We start from the raw sequence: 14,393 nt of genomic DNA, 5'->3' as shown, positions 1-14,393 counted from the left end.
GCCAGGGACTACACGGAGTCACCCACCGTACCACCCGATTCGGGTAAGCGCAGGTATCGGTGGGTGGCTTATTTGCGGGGGGGTGCCTTATTTTACATTTTTTTCTAAAAAGGGGGGGCTGTCTTATTTGATGGCCCTGCCTTATCATCGGGGAAACACGGTAGAAAAAAAAAAAAATGAACAGTTAAGTCCCAGTTTTTGCCGCTGAGACTCTGCCCTCTCACTGTAAAATTAGACTCTACTTAGTCTGTCTTTAAATTTAAAAAATGTGTGTTGTTTTAAAAAACAATTATGTTTTTAGATGTATCTAAATAAAAATAATAACCAAAAATTTATCTTTTTTTATGTCATCTTAGCATATTTTATGCTACAGAACGAATTATTTTTTTTAACATGTATTGTTATGGGAAAACGCGTTTCACACAACGAACGTTTCACATAACAAACTTGCTCCTGGAACGGATTAAGTTCGTTGTGTGAGGCACCACTGTACCTGTATCGTGTTCTATGTTGTGTTTCTAATGGGGTCTAGCCAGCTATTGCCTCTATGTTGCTTTATTAGTTAAAGTAGTCTGTAAAGAGGATGGTCTTTATCCCTTTCTTAAACTTTCCGGTGTGCTTTTCTAGTTTTAATTGCTTCAGAAGGGACTTCCACCATCTTGGAGCCATCACTAAGAACATTCTTGTTCTAAAGCTTTTGTATTTGATGACTCTGAAGGAGGGTATTTCCAACAGGTATTCTTGGCTCAAGTGCAGGATGTGTGCTGGTGTATGGTAATGTAGTCTGGCTGCTAGATATTGCGGTTCTGAGAGATGAATGATTTTGTATGTCAGCAACAAGATCTTGAATTTCACCCTGCTTTCAATTGGGAACCAATGCAACTCTTTCAGTAGCGGGGTGGCACTTTTCTGCTGGGAAAATCGAGGCAGACATCTTGCTGCTGTATTTTGAACCATTTGAATCTGCCTGACCACGTACTTCGGAACGCCTAGCAGGATTGCATTGCAGTAGTCAGATTGAGAATACCAGGGTTATTAATTTTGGGTCCAAAAAACATAGAGCTTATTTTGGGGGGATGTCTTATTTTTTTTCATGTACAACAGTCATCTCTCCTTTCCTTTCCTCCACCCCAATTCTTCCTCTTTCCTTTCTCCCCCCCCCCTCATGTGCAGCATCTTTCCTCCCCTCTTACCCATTCCCTAGTGCAACATCTTTCTATCCCTCCCTCCCATCCCCCTCTGCTGCAGAACCTCACCCACCTTCCCACTGTGAGACTGACATACCTCCGAATTAGGCCTCCAAAAACAGCAGTGGCGGCAGCACTCTCAACGGGCTGCTTTGAGGCCTTCCCCGCCAGGGCCTTCCCTCTGCTGCATCACTGATGATGTCATCAATGATGCAGCAGAGGGAAGGCCCTGGTGGGGAAGGCCGTGAAGCAGCCCATTCAGAGCGCTGCCACCGCTGCTGCTTTAGGAAGCCTTAGAACGGAGGTATGTCAGATCTTACCTGGGTGAGGGGGTCACTAAATTGATGAGTCTGATTTTTTTGGTGAATCAGGCAGCACTAGTGTCAGGGATGGAGTCAGGGAGTGTTAGGGACATTCGGGGGGGGGGGGACTTCAGGGGTCGATCTTAACTAGGACTTCTTCTTGGGGTAGGAGCATCTTTAAAATCATGGTAGGGCTTATTTTTGGGATAGGTCTTATTTTCAGAGAAACATTGGATATTGCTTGATGGGTAAGGTAGGGTTTATGTCCTCTAACCCAGTAGAGTTTTCCATATATATTTTTACAATGCATTTGATCTGTAACATCATGTCTAGGTTTGGGTTCAACCATACTTCTAGGTTCCTCACCCCTTCCATTAATGATTTTATGGTTAGTTGGTATCTCTGGTATGGTTAGAGTTAGTTGGTATCTCTGGCTATTTCCTCCCCATTTGTTAATTAGAAGTACAGTAGTTCCGTTTTATCCTTGTTAGCTACTAGTCCATTTGTTTGGAACCATCCAAAGATTTTCTCTAGGGATGACTTGATTCACGTGTCCTGTCTCTTTAGCGGGATTATCAGTTGGACGTCATCTGTGTAGATGTAGCTTTCTCATCCCAGTTTCCTGATGAATTTCCCAAGCAGTTAGAGGAAGATGTTGAACAGTATGGGTGACATAGCAGATCCCTGTGGTACCCCTATGTCTGTTTCTTTCCAGTCGCTTGTGTGTTCCCTTGCCATTCTACCCTAATTAGTCTTTTGGATAAAAAGGACTGTATCCATGAATGAATTTTCCTTTGAGGCCCAATTCTATGCATCTTGATTTTAGTGATGTCTGTTGGACTAGGTCAAAGGCTGCCGAGAGGTCTAGGAATCCCAGCAGTATGTCTTCTCCTTTTGCATGATGTTTGAGAACCTGGTCCTGTACTACTACTAGCATGGTTTCTGTGCTCAGGTGTCTTCTGAACCCTGGATTGGGCTTGGTCTAGCTTAGATGAGTTTTTTTTTATGAAGTCTGATATTTGTTGGCAGGCTAGTTTGTCTATTAGTTTAGATATCCACAGTTGATTGGCTACCAGTCTGTAGGGATCGTCTAGATTGGGGTGCCAAAAGGTCAATTGTGATAGACTCGCGTTGCCTTTGCATTGTGTTCTCCCTGCTTCCCCAATGCCAGGCCAGGCATGTACAAGCACCAGGCCCACAGCCTTCCCCCCTCCCCGATGTCACTTCCTCTCTGACATCAGAATTGACATGGGGGAAGGCTGTGGGCCCGGCGCTTGTACGCGCCAAGCCTGGCGTCAGGGAAGCAGGGAGAAATTGGCAGCAGTAGCTTGGGGGGAGGGGGGCAGGGAGAGAGAAAGAAAGAGAAAGAAAGGGGAGGGGGCAGGGAGAGAGGAAGAAAAAGTTGGACTCATGGAGGGACAGAGAGAGATGTTGGTTGGGGAATGGAATGAAGTCTGGAGGAGAGGAAGCATGCAGGAGCCAGAAAGAAAGAAATATTGGATGTACAGGCAGAATAAAAAGCTGCAACCAGAGACTCATGAAATCACCAGACAACAAAGATAGGAAAAATGATTTTATTTTAAATTTAGTGATCAAAATGTGTCCGAATTTATATCTGCTGTCTATATTTTGCACTATGGCCCCATTTTACTATGCCGCGATAGCAGTTTGTAGCACAGGGAGCCTATGAGCGTCAGGAGCAGTTTAGGGCATTCAGCACAGCTTCCTGTGCTAAAAAACGTTATCGCGGTTTAGTAAAAGGGAAGGGGGTGTATTTGTCTATTTTTGTATAGTTGTTACTGAGGTGACATTGCATATTTTAGTCATCTGCCTTGACCTCTTTGGAAAAAAAACCCCGAATATAAATGATAAATAACATTTTCTCTGCGTACAGTGTGCTTTGTGTTTTTTTATTTTATTTTATTGTTAGTTGATCATTTTGACATGGTCATTTTAAAAGTAGGTCACAAGCCAAGAAAGTGTGGGCATCCCTGTTCTAGGTCTTTTTCCTTACTCTTTAGTATAGGCCTGATGACTGAGAGTTTCCTTATAAGTGGAACATGTCTAGATTGTAATAATTCATTCATAAGGTCGATGAGGTAGGAGAGTCCCGGGCCTTCGAGCTCTCTCATCAGGTGTATCTGGCATGTGTCGAGTGATAGTGGGCCTGGTTTCACTCTTCTCAGAAATTTCTTCACCTGGATCTCTGTGACGGGTTCAAACTCTTCCATTGTGCTTCCCTTTCCCTTGTAAATAGCAACAGAAGTAGAAAATGACAAAGTTATATGCACCCACTTATGATGTTATAAGAACATTTGAATCAATAATGAGACTCCAGAGTCAGCATGTCATTTAAACACTAGCTGTGGCATTTAAAATTATACTCAGATAGTCAACATCAGCTGCTATCTAGAGATCGGCACCCGTTTGGCACCTGTCTGTCCAGCCAACTTTAAAAAGGTACGGGAAAGGGGGTGGGGGGTCGGCCGGGGGGGTTGCGGGTCGGCGGGGGGTGATCTGGGGTTCTGGTGGGGGGTCACCGGGGCCAGGAGGGTTTGGGCTCCCTCCTGGCCCAATCGTACTCGGAGGGGGGGGGGGTCGCCGGGGCCAGGAGGGTTTGGGCTCCCTCCTAGCCTGATCGTACTCGGCGGAGGGGGGACACGATCACCGGGGATCATCAGGGGTACCGCGGGGCAAGAGGGCTTGGGCTCCCTCTTGCCCCGATGTTGTTGGGGGGGGGAGGGTTGGCGGTTCAACATGGCAAGAGGGCTTGGGCACCCTCCTGCCTGGATCGTTGGGGGGGGGATTCTGTAACCGGTGTTGTTTTTGACAGATACCGGTTACAGAATCCAGCTTTTAGGCGAAGGCCTGGCTCCTCCTTCGCCTAAAAGCCCTTCTGTTGGACGTTTGGGGCTTAGGCGTTTTTTTGTTTCATTATGGCTAAAAAGTGTACACGTCGTGTGGGTGTACTTTTAGACATAGTGGTGATTGGGCGTTTAGGCAGAGGAAGGCCATAATCAAAACAAGGACGTTTGGTTTGGTTATGGACACTTTCCCTGCTTCTGCTTTGAAATTTAAGGACTTAGTCCAAAAAGGGACTAGATGGTATTTTTGATTATGCCCCTCTCATTGTTTTCAAATGGTTGGGTGGGGAGAAAGAAATTCTTCAAATTAACCATATCTATTAATTCTTCAATTGGTGAATACTGAGGCTTTCCTTATCTACACAAGGAATAATTTGTCTATTTATTATTTGTCTATTACTTGTTTAGTATTTGTTTATTGTCTATTTTACTTGTCTGTGAGATTGCACTTGCTTGGCCTGTCCTATATTTTTATAGCATTCCTTTAATCATGAAATGTATTTTAATTTTATAAACTCCTGAGAACTGTCATAAGCTTCGGTGGTATATCAAGTTTTAATAAACATAAACATCTAGCCCACACACGCAAATTGTGACCTGGATATATTCTTAAGGGCCTCTTTAACAAAGCTGCTGTAGCAATGCTGCTTCAGTAAACACACCGAAGCCTATTCAGTTCCTATAGGCTTCAGTGCCATGGCTTTGTAAAAGGGGCCCTATATGTTTGATTATGGTAAAAAAATAAAAGTCATAAGCCTACCCTAGTCCCGCCTTCATCATGCCTCTAAAATGCACCTTTCAGATTTAGATGAACTGTAGATGAACAGCCTAAAAATCCATCTAGAAAATTGGTTATGAAAATAGCAAATTGGAAGGGTTTGGTGAGAAAAATTTCCATCTTTATGCCACTTTTTGGACATTTTCTATTTTGAAAATGAGCTCCACAGAGATGTGTTTTGCATTCAAGCACAGTAAAAAGATAAACAGAAGTTCAAACACACTTCCAAAGAGTTACATAGAAACATGATGGCAGATAAAGGCGAAATGGCCCATCCAGTCTGCCCATCCGCAGTAACCATTATCTCTTTCTCTCTCTGAGAGATCCCACGTGCCTATCCCACACCTTCTTGAATTCAGACACAGTTTCTGTCTCCAGTGACTCCATATGTTAGGGCTCTAATCACTCACTTTCTCTAATCAGTCACACTGAGAGCATTCAGAAGAAAACTTCTGTGCTTTCTCTCTATTCCTCATCTCACACACATAACAATACTGGGGCTCTAAGGTGTTGTGAATATAACTAGGTTTATACCTCAGTTTAGTAGAAAAGGATAGGGAGAACAGCAGTTTCTAAGAAGCTTGTGAAATTGATGAATCCTTTGACTTTACTACTAGGCACAGATAGCAGACCTGGAAAGGGCGCATACTCAGCACCTTATGGAAGTGACATCTCGGCACCAGAAGGATTTGGAACTAGAGACAGAGAGGCTGCGAAGCACTCAGCTCCAGGCAGAGAGAACCCTGGATTCGCGAGAGAGGGCATACAAGCAGAGAGTGAAGAATCTGGAAGAACAGGTAAAAGAGTGAAGGTTCTAGGACAATAGGACTAGATGTTGCAAGTTTCATTCCCTTCCTAGATTATTTATAACCTGTTAGAATAGCAGGGGTAGGTGAAAAAAAGGTTTGTGTGACTCAGCAGAATTTTTATGTGCATGTTAAAATACGGCATAGGCCCCCTTTTATCAAGCTGTGTTAGGGTTTTTTATTTGTGGGATGCTGTGGTAAAAGCTACGACACTCATAGAATTCCTATGAGCATGAGAGCTTTTACTTCAGTGACCCACAATAAAAACCCTAACACAGCTTGAAAAAGGGGGGCCATAATGTGGTATGCAAAAAAAAAAAAAAAATTACCAAGTGCATGGTAAAACCTTACCTTAATAGCATGCAGTTACATTGTTTTATAAGCCACCTCTCTCAGAATAATCTTTTTTTCCCTTTTTTATTGAAATGTAATGCAATTAAAAAACATCTAGTTTATATATTCATACATAAAACAAAACATCAGATATTAAAGCGATCAATGAAAAACTTGATCAAATTTATCGTTGGCTAGACCTAAATAGATTAGCACTCAATATAAAAAAAACTAATGTGATGCTTTTCCCCTGGAAAGACGATTTCTCCCTCACTGCTCCCATTTCTATAAAAAATGTTCCCCTACAATTAGTTAGTAATACCAAAATTTTAGGGGTGACCTTTGATCACAAATTAAATTTTCATGATCACATTAGTAATATCATTAAAACAACCTTTTACAGATTAAGACAAATTCGATCAATCTCAAAATTCTTATGTTCTAAATCACTTAACATCCTAATTCATTCATTGGTGATCTCCAGGATTGACTACTGTAATGCCCTTTTCAAAAGAATCTCCTTAAATGAAATAAAACGATTACAGATCATTCAAAACGCTTCCATAAAACTTATAACCAAAACTAAGAAATTTGATCATGTAACACCTCTTTTAAAAGACGCACACTGGCTCCCAGTCTCCCACCGGATAACATATAAACTATGCATACTCACCTTCAAAAAACTCTTCTTAATAAAACCCCAGCGTTTATTTACAAATTACTGATACCATATTCTCCAATCAGAACCCTTAGATCTAATGAACAGAATTTATTAACTATTCCATCCCTTAAGGTCATCAATACAAGACGACAATTTATTTTTTCTGTTACGGCACCTCAGTTATGGAACGCCCTTCCAATTTATTTAAGGGACGAGAAGAATCTTGAGAAATTCAAAAATAACTTAGAAACATTTCTCTTCAAAGACGCTTTTGATAATTGATGAAACTTACTGCAGTCTAGAATATTTTATTGTATTATATTACACTGCTTTTTGTTATTCATTTTGTATTCTCCCTTTTTTGTTCTACTTTCCTATAATGATTTGTATTTCATCTCCCTTCCTTCCTTGTGTTTTTTAGTTTGTTGTCGTAAAATTTTTTTATTTTTTTTTTTAAATATTGTATGTTAATATGTATTGTTCTGTTTGTATTATTCCCCTGAAATTGTAATTTTAATTTGTTCATCGCTTTGAAATTTGACAAAGCGATTAATCAAAACAATTATTAAACTTGAAACTTGATTGTATATCTTATTTCATAATAAATGCTAAAGATTTCAAAATGCCTATTATATCCCAACCCTCCCCCCTCCCACCCCAGTGGGAGGATGTGTGCAGGAGATTCATATGGTGTAAGAGAAAGATTATATAAAAAATTTTTAAAGATCAATGTGACTATCCTTTTGAGAGCTGATCCAAGTTTCATATGCACCCCAAATGGTATTATAACTTAATGAGAGGCCATATTCTTCCCTCAGTACTTCAAAGGGGACAATTTTCCCATCTTCCAACAATTGGCCTAATGTTTTGAGACCTTTCTTTCCCCAGAGATGGAAGGCCACATCAACGTCTCCTGGAGCAAAATTAGGCATATATATAATAGTTGCTTCCATAAAGTAGTTCTTATCTCCATAATATCGCCTGCGTACCTGGATCCACAGATCAAAAGTATGTCATAATATAGGATTAGACTTCTTGGCTATTATAGTGAGTTGTGGGAGTTGGAGCCAGGGTATCACCCACAATGGAAACACACCCAATGTCTCCTGCTCCTTACGCACCCATTATTTTTCTCTTTCCTATTTCCAATTGACTAAATATCATAATTGGGCTGCTTGATAGTAATATCGAAATTGTGGTACTGCCATTCCTCCCAATTTTCTAGGTTGATACATCATCACTCGAGATACTCTTGGAGTCTTATGTTGCCAAATAAAAGCGAATATCTTCCACTCTAATTGTAAAAATAATTTTATAGATAATGGGATCAGTAAGGTTGAAAAAAGGTACAGCAATCTTGGAAACACCACCATGTTTATTGTTTGTCCCCTGCCCAACCAGGAAATATTTAGATGTTTCCATCTCTCCATATCCTGCCAAATTACTTTCAAAAGAGGAGGATAATTGGCAGCATATAGCTGATCTACATGTTTTGTCAAATTAATCCCTAAATATCGTAATGATTGTTGTGCCCATTTAAAAGAATAATTACTAGAAATCCATCCGCGATCTAAGTCTGACAAGGTAAGATCCAGAATTTCTGATTTAGACATATATATCCAAAATCCTGATATCTGTCCAAAAGCTGTTAGAATTTCCATATTGTAAAGAGAATATCATCTGCGACTAGTAGTATTTTTGTCTCCAATCCACCACAGCTTATACCTGATATATTTGAAGTCTGTTGCACCAATTGTGCAAGATGTTTCATGACTAGTGCAAAAAGCACTGGTGACAAAACACAACCTTGTCGGGTCCCCATCCCCAAAGTAAAACATTCAGTATATCCTTCATTGACATTAATTGAAGCCAAAGGGGCCATATACAACAATCGAAGCCAATGTAGGAAAGTTCCAGATATCCCCATCTTTTCTAATACTTGAAACAGGGCCAATAAACCCTATCAAATGCCTTCTCGGTGTCGATACCTAGGATAAGAGTCAAATCGTTTCCACCAACAATTTTACACAATATATGACATACTCGTGGATATTATCGAAAGTCTGACGACCTCATACAAATCCAGATTGATCATCAACTATTAAATTCGGCATATACGTTTGTAAACGTTTAACTAGAATCTTAGTAAACAGTTTAGAATCCATGTCTAACAGTGAAATAGGTCTATAAGAGGAACAGGATGTTGGATCTTTATCTGGTTTTAATATCAAAGTTATACCAGCTAAACGTCTCCCTGTCCTGTCTATCTACCAAGGTGTTAAAAAATTGCAACAAGGGGGGATCAATATCATTCGAAATGTCTTATAAAATTTAACAGTAAAACCATCTAGTCCTGGTGATTTTTCCACCGGCATATCATTGATTCTTCCACTGTCATGGGGAGGGAGAGTTCCATAGCTTCCCCTGGAGTAAGACTAGGTAGCTGTATAGGATCCAGGTAAGCACGAATGTCCATTTCTTTCACTATATATTCAGGCTGATATAATTGTTGATAGTAATTAATAAAAGCTTGCTGAATATGGACTAAGGTAGTGCAATCCCTAGTCAGGCCCTGTACACAGGTAATAACATTGCAAAGTTGTCTTTTTTTCAACTTATGGGCCAATATTCTACCCGCTCTATTTTAGCCTGCACAACCACTTTTAGACATTCCCAAAGAATCTCTGGAGAGATGTCTCCTATATCATTAAATTGTAAATATTCTCCTAGATCTTTACCCAGTTGTTGCACATGTGCAGGGTCTAGCAGGAGACTATCATTTAGTTGCCAGTATTTTCTATCAAATTGGGCAGATTGTATCACTAGATTCAAACAAATTGGAGCATGGGAAGAACATATCCTAGTTTCAATGGAAGAGGAGCTAACAAGCTCCATCAGATCTTTCCCCACCAGCTAGAGATTGATTCTAGAATATGAGGAATGAACATCAGAATAGAAAGTATAATCAATATCTGTCGGGTGTTGTCTCCAAATATCAATCAGGTCCCATGTCTCCATAAATAGACGTAATTGACATCGCTCAGCTTTACTATAATTCACACCAATACTAGAGCTATCCAGCTTTACATTTAGGGTAAGATTGAAATCACCTCCTACTATAATTTTCCCTTCTGCATATTGTGTCAATATATCCCTTTCTTTGTTATAAAAGACACCTTGATTCGTGTTGGGAGCATAAAGATTTAACAGAGTATATAATTGACCCCCCCCCCCCCCCCATAGATATATTTAGAAGCAAAAATCGACCTTCTTTATCCTGGATCACCTCTTTAACATCAACAGATAGATAATTAGCAAATATAATAGCAACTCCATTAGTTTTAGGTTTCAGTTTGGTAGAAGCAAAATAGATTTCTTTATAATGAGCATGGTGGAAAAATCTTTCATGGGCTGGTGTTAAGTGCGTTTCTTGTAAAAAACCAATTGCCATCTTAACTCTACCAGCCACTTGAAAATAGAGTTGTCTTTTACGCTGTGAATTTAGTCCCCAAACATTCAGGGACATAAAAACTCGTTCAGCTATATGACAACATAAAATTGCCATAGATACAGTCCATAACATATATTTTCCCAATTGACCTTCAAATCCATACATATCTTTCCACCAATCATAACTCATACATACCTCCCTCTGCACACATCCTCCCTCCCGCTTAACCCCCAATCTCCTTAACCCAACCCTATCAAATCCTACCCGTTCCCTTCCATTAGACCTAGCTCCGACCTCCAGTCGAAAAAAACAGAAGTAAGGTCCACTTCCAGATGTCAGGGTCAGAGAGGGTTAACCCTATCCTGGTTTCTCTACAGCTTTATTAATTATCTACCTCATTTCAGCTCCTTTTCTCCTTAAATCTTACAAATATTATCAAATTTATTATCAATTCCTTTTGCTATTTATGTTAAAATTCTTATTCTATTTGTCTCTGTAAACACTTTTTTTGATCAGTTCTATGCCATCTCTGGTTCGGAGGTCCCCCCTGATACAGGTTGTGTTTGTTCCATTTGTTGTTTTTCTCCATTGTTGGTCCAAAGTTTACCCTGTCTCAGCCCACTGAGACACAGGGAAAAATGCTTGAGTAACTGAATAAATTCGTGTAAACCTGGGAGAACGGTATAGAAAATTAAATAAATAAATCTGTATGCTGCTCTGTTAAGAATGTCCATAATACCCAAAGCTGTCATACAGCATAGTATCCCTTGTCAGTTTCACATTAAGGGGAGAGGGAAGCGGGGCAGCAACCACTAGGGGATTAAGAAGGTGTCCTGCCTTAATCCCTCCAGTGGACAGCTGCTCAATTAAAACACCTCTCTGAAAGCTGGCCCTGACAAGTACAAGGTCTAAATAACAAAGTCTATCTTTTTAGTCAAGGACATCCCATATTTTGGGTCCTCCTGAATTTAAATGTAGAACTGAATTTGAATTTGAGTTCACAATGTGGTTTTTATTTCATTGCTGTACCATAAATCACATAACTGATGACCATTAACATGATATCAAAATAAAATTAATCAAAGCTTATTATAAGCTGTAGTGTGTCTAGGATCCATTCACATTTCTGGGCGGAGAAATTATTATAAGCTGTAGTGTGTCTAGGATCCATCCATTTCTGGGCGGAGAAATGGCAGATGAAGTTCAACGTGGAGAAATGCAAGGTAATGCATTTAGGCAGTAAAAATAAGGAATACGAGTACAGAATGTCAGGTGCAACTCTGGGAAAAAGTGAACAAGAAAGGGATCTGGGTGTACTGATAGATAGGACCCTGAAGCCATCGGCACAATGCGCGGCAGCGGCAAATAAGGCAAATAGAATGTTGGGCATGATAAAGAAAGGAATCTCGAGTAGATCGGAGAAAGTTATAATGCCGCTTTATAGGGCAATGGTCAGACCCCACTTGGAATACTGCGTCCAACATTGGTCTCCCTACTTAAAGAAGGATATAAAACTGCTGGAGAGGGTGCAGAGACGAGCAACTAAACTAGTGAAGGGTATGGAGAAACTGGAATATGAGGATCGACTTAAAACACTGGGATTGTTCTCCCTTGAGAAAAGGAGACTGCGTGGGGATATGATCGAAACCTTCAAAATACTGAAAGGAATCGACAAAATAGAGCAGAAAAAACTATTTACATTGTCCAATTTGACACGGACAAGAGGACATGAAATGAAGCTAAGGGGGGGCAAGTTCAGGACTAATATCAGGAAGTTCTGCTTCACACAGAGAGTGGTTGACATCTGGAATACTCTCCCAGGGGAGATTATTGCGGAATCGACAGTCCTAGGCTTCAAAAGCAAACTAGATGCATATCTCCTTGAGAGAGGCATATAAAGATATGGTTGGCTATAAAATAAGCCAGGTGTATACCTAGCAGGGCCTCCGCGTGTGCGGATCGCCGGACTTGATGGACCGAAGGTCTGATCCGGAGATGGCGCTTCTTATGTTCTTATGTTCTTATAAGAACAATGATTTAGATCTGCCTGAAATATGGGCAGCTAAAAAAAAAAAACAAGCACACAAAAAGAAACACTCTGTGGTCCTGTCTGTAATGGGGAAGCAGAAATTAAAAACTAAAATGGAAAAATGATAGACCCAGTCTTCATACCCATATGAATTATGTTATCAAATAATTTTTAGATGGCAATTTTATTTCAGATTTTTAAGTGATCAAAGGGTTTTTTATTAATATATACAAGCCATTTTTGTAGTGTCTTTAGTACAATCTTAAAATTAACAGCTATACTTAGACCTTTATTTTACATGGATCCCTTCCATGATTAGGGGCAGTTCTGGGGCGTAAGGGGGGCAGGGATGGGTGGAACTGGGCAGACCTGGGTGCAAGTTTAAGGAAACGGATTTTAATAAAGTAAAATCTGGTATCCCTAACCATAAGGGGATTATGCTGAGATGTGTGCCTAGGACCTTTTATGTGAAGTTCAATACAGTACCCCCCTATGGTGTCTTACTGCCCTGCTGGGATGTCTATGTGGCTAGTCTAGTACAAATGCTGGTCCCTCCTACATCCCAGTGGCTTGTTCTGTGCATTTTTCATTTGGATGGGGGTATTTTGGACAATGGTTCAAAAAGATATACCCACAGAGGATAGACGCACAGAGAACAAACACAACCATTTTCAAAATAACAAGATAGACATTTTGCAGTTTTGAATATGGGCATGTTTGGTACTAGATTTTTGTGCATGTTCAGCAAAACATTTATACTCAGATTAAGATGTCATAATATAAAAAATATATCTCTTTATATATGTTATTTAATATACTGTTATCTGAAAAGATAACATCACAGTGTTTTATAGGATACTGGAAATTAATAGATAATAAAATACTTTCAATCTGATCAGGCAACTCTGAGAGAAAATGTTCTCAACCAACCTTGACAATTAGTGGACACAAGAAGGAGGAATGAGAATAGAGGAACAAAAAAAATCCCAGGAGATAGAGAAGGCAAACCAGGACACAGTACAGAAGAGAAAACAGTTCTACCACGCTCCCAAAACTTAGCCTTTCTGTCAGCAGTACACAGCAATATAGGAGAAGCCTGATATGATTCCAGACATCTGTGCCAGACTTACTTGTTACTGCTTCTTCTTCTTACAGGTGAACTCTCTGAAGGAGCAGTTGGAACAGGAGCTGCACCGGAGACAGCTATACATCAGTCAGGCCCTTCGACTGGGAAAGTGAATAGAGCCAATTTATCCTATTATAGTCCCTCCTGTTTCATTGAATTGCAAGCCACACCATCAGCTTTTAACAAAACCAGAGTCTAATATAGTCATCACTATGGTTGAAGAGCTAAGGTTCTGGGTGCTGTCACTTATTAGGACTGCTGAAAGAAAAGGCCAAAGTGACGCCATCAATGACACAATGGGACAGCTTAGTTGTCCTGGCAGAAGTCAGAGAAATACTGAAATAGACAAACATAGGATGTGGACCTGGGACTAAACGAAATTGCATCTGAATAAAAAGAGAGGTTCTAATAACTCATCAGGCAGTAGTACTGTTAACTTTGGTCACTAGATGGCCTATACTCATATTTACTCATTAGTAAGTACTTTATTTCAAACACTCAAAGAATCACGAGTTAGCAGGATGACCCAGTGCATACCTCATAACGCACATTCAAGGCTCATGTAAGACTTTTCAGTTTTAGACTCAGGAACTCAAATCAGAGAAACTCTCAAAATTAGAGAGATTCAAATCTATAATCAGACACAAGGAGGAAATGTGTCCCAGCTGGGAGCACTGTTAGTAAACTCCAAACAATGTATGGGAACACTATATAATCTTTGTCAAATCATTTTACCCCTTGTGTGTTTCTTAATTAAACTTGCTCATTCGACAAATGTTTGCAAACATACTGTATTCAGCAGCAAGATGGGTTAACTGCAAATTTTTCATGATATGTTGTGGTAGGGTACTGTGGT

General features: G+C 40.1%; 1 protein-coding gene across 5 annotated transcripts in view; it reads left to right on the top strand.

The window, feature by feature from the left end:
* CROCC2 (ciliary rootlet coiled-coil, rootletin family member 2) overlaps window positions 1–13,686 on the top strand; it is a 993,480-nt gene extending 979,794 nt beyond the window's left edge. For all 5 annotated transcript variants that reach the window (XM_033959482.1, XM_033959484.1, XM_033959480.1 and 2 more), the window contains 2 exons: window positions 5,749–5,928; window positions 13,567–13,686. In XM_033959482.1, the coding sequence (XP_033815373.1) occupies window positions 5,749–5,928; window positions 13,567–13,650 (264 nt within the window). In that variant the 3' untranslated portion in view covers window positions 13,651–13,686. The remainder of the gene's footprint in view (window positions 1–5,748; window positions 5,929–13,566) is intronic.
* Window positions 13,687–14,393: the final 707 nt, after the last annotated feature.

Source organism: Geotrypetes seraphini, chromosome 9, assembly GCF_902459505.1.
Source record: "Geotrypetes seraphini chromosome 9, aGeoSer1.1, whole genome shotgun sequence".
Taxonomy (NCBI): Eukaryota; Metazoa; Chordata; class Amphibia; order Gymnophiona; family Dermophiidae; genus Geotrypetes; species Geotrypetes seraphini.
This window is presented reverse-complemented; position numbering and strand designations above follow the sequence as displayed.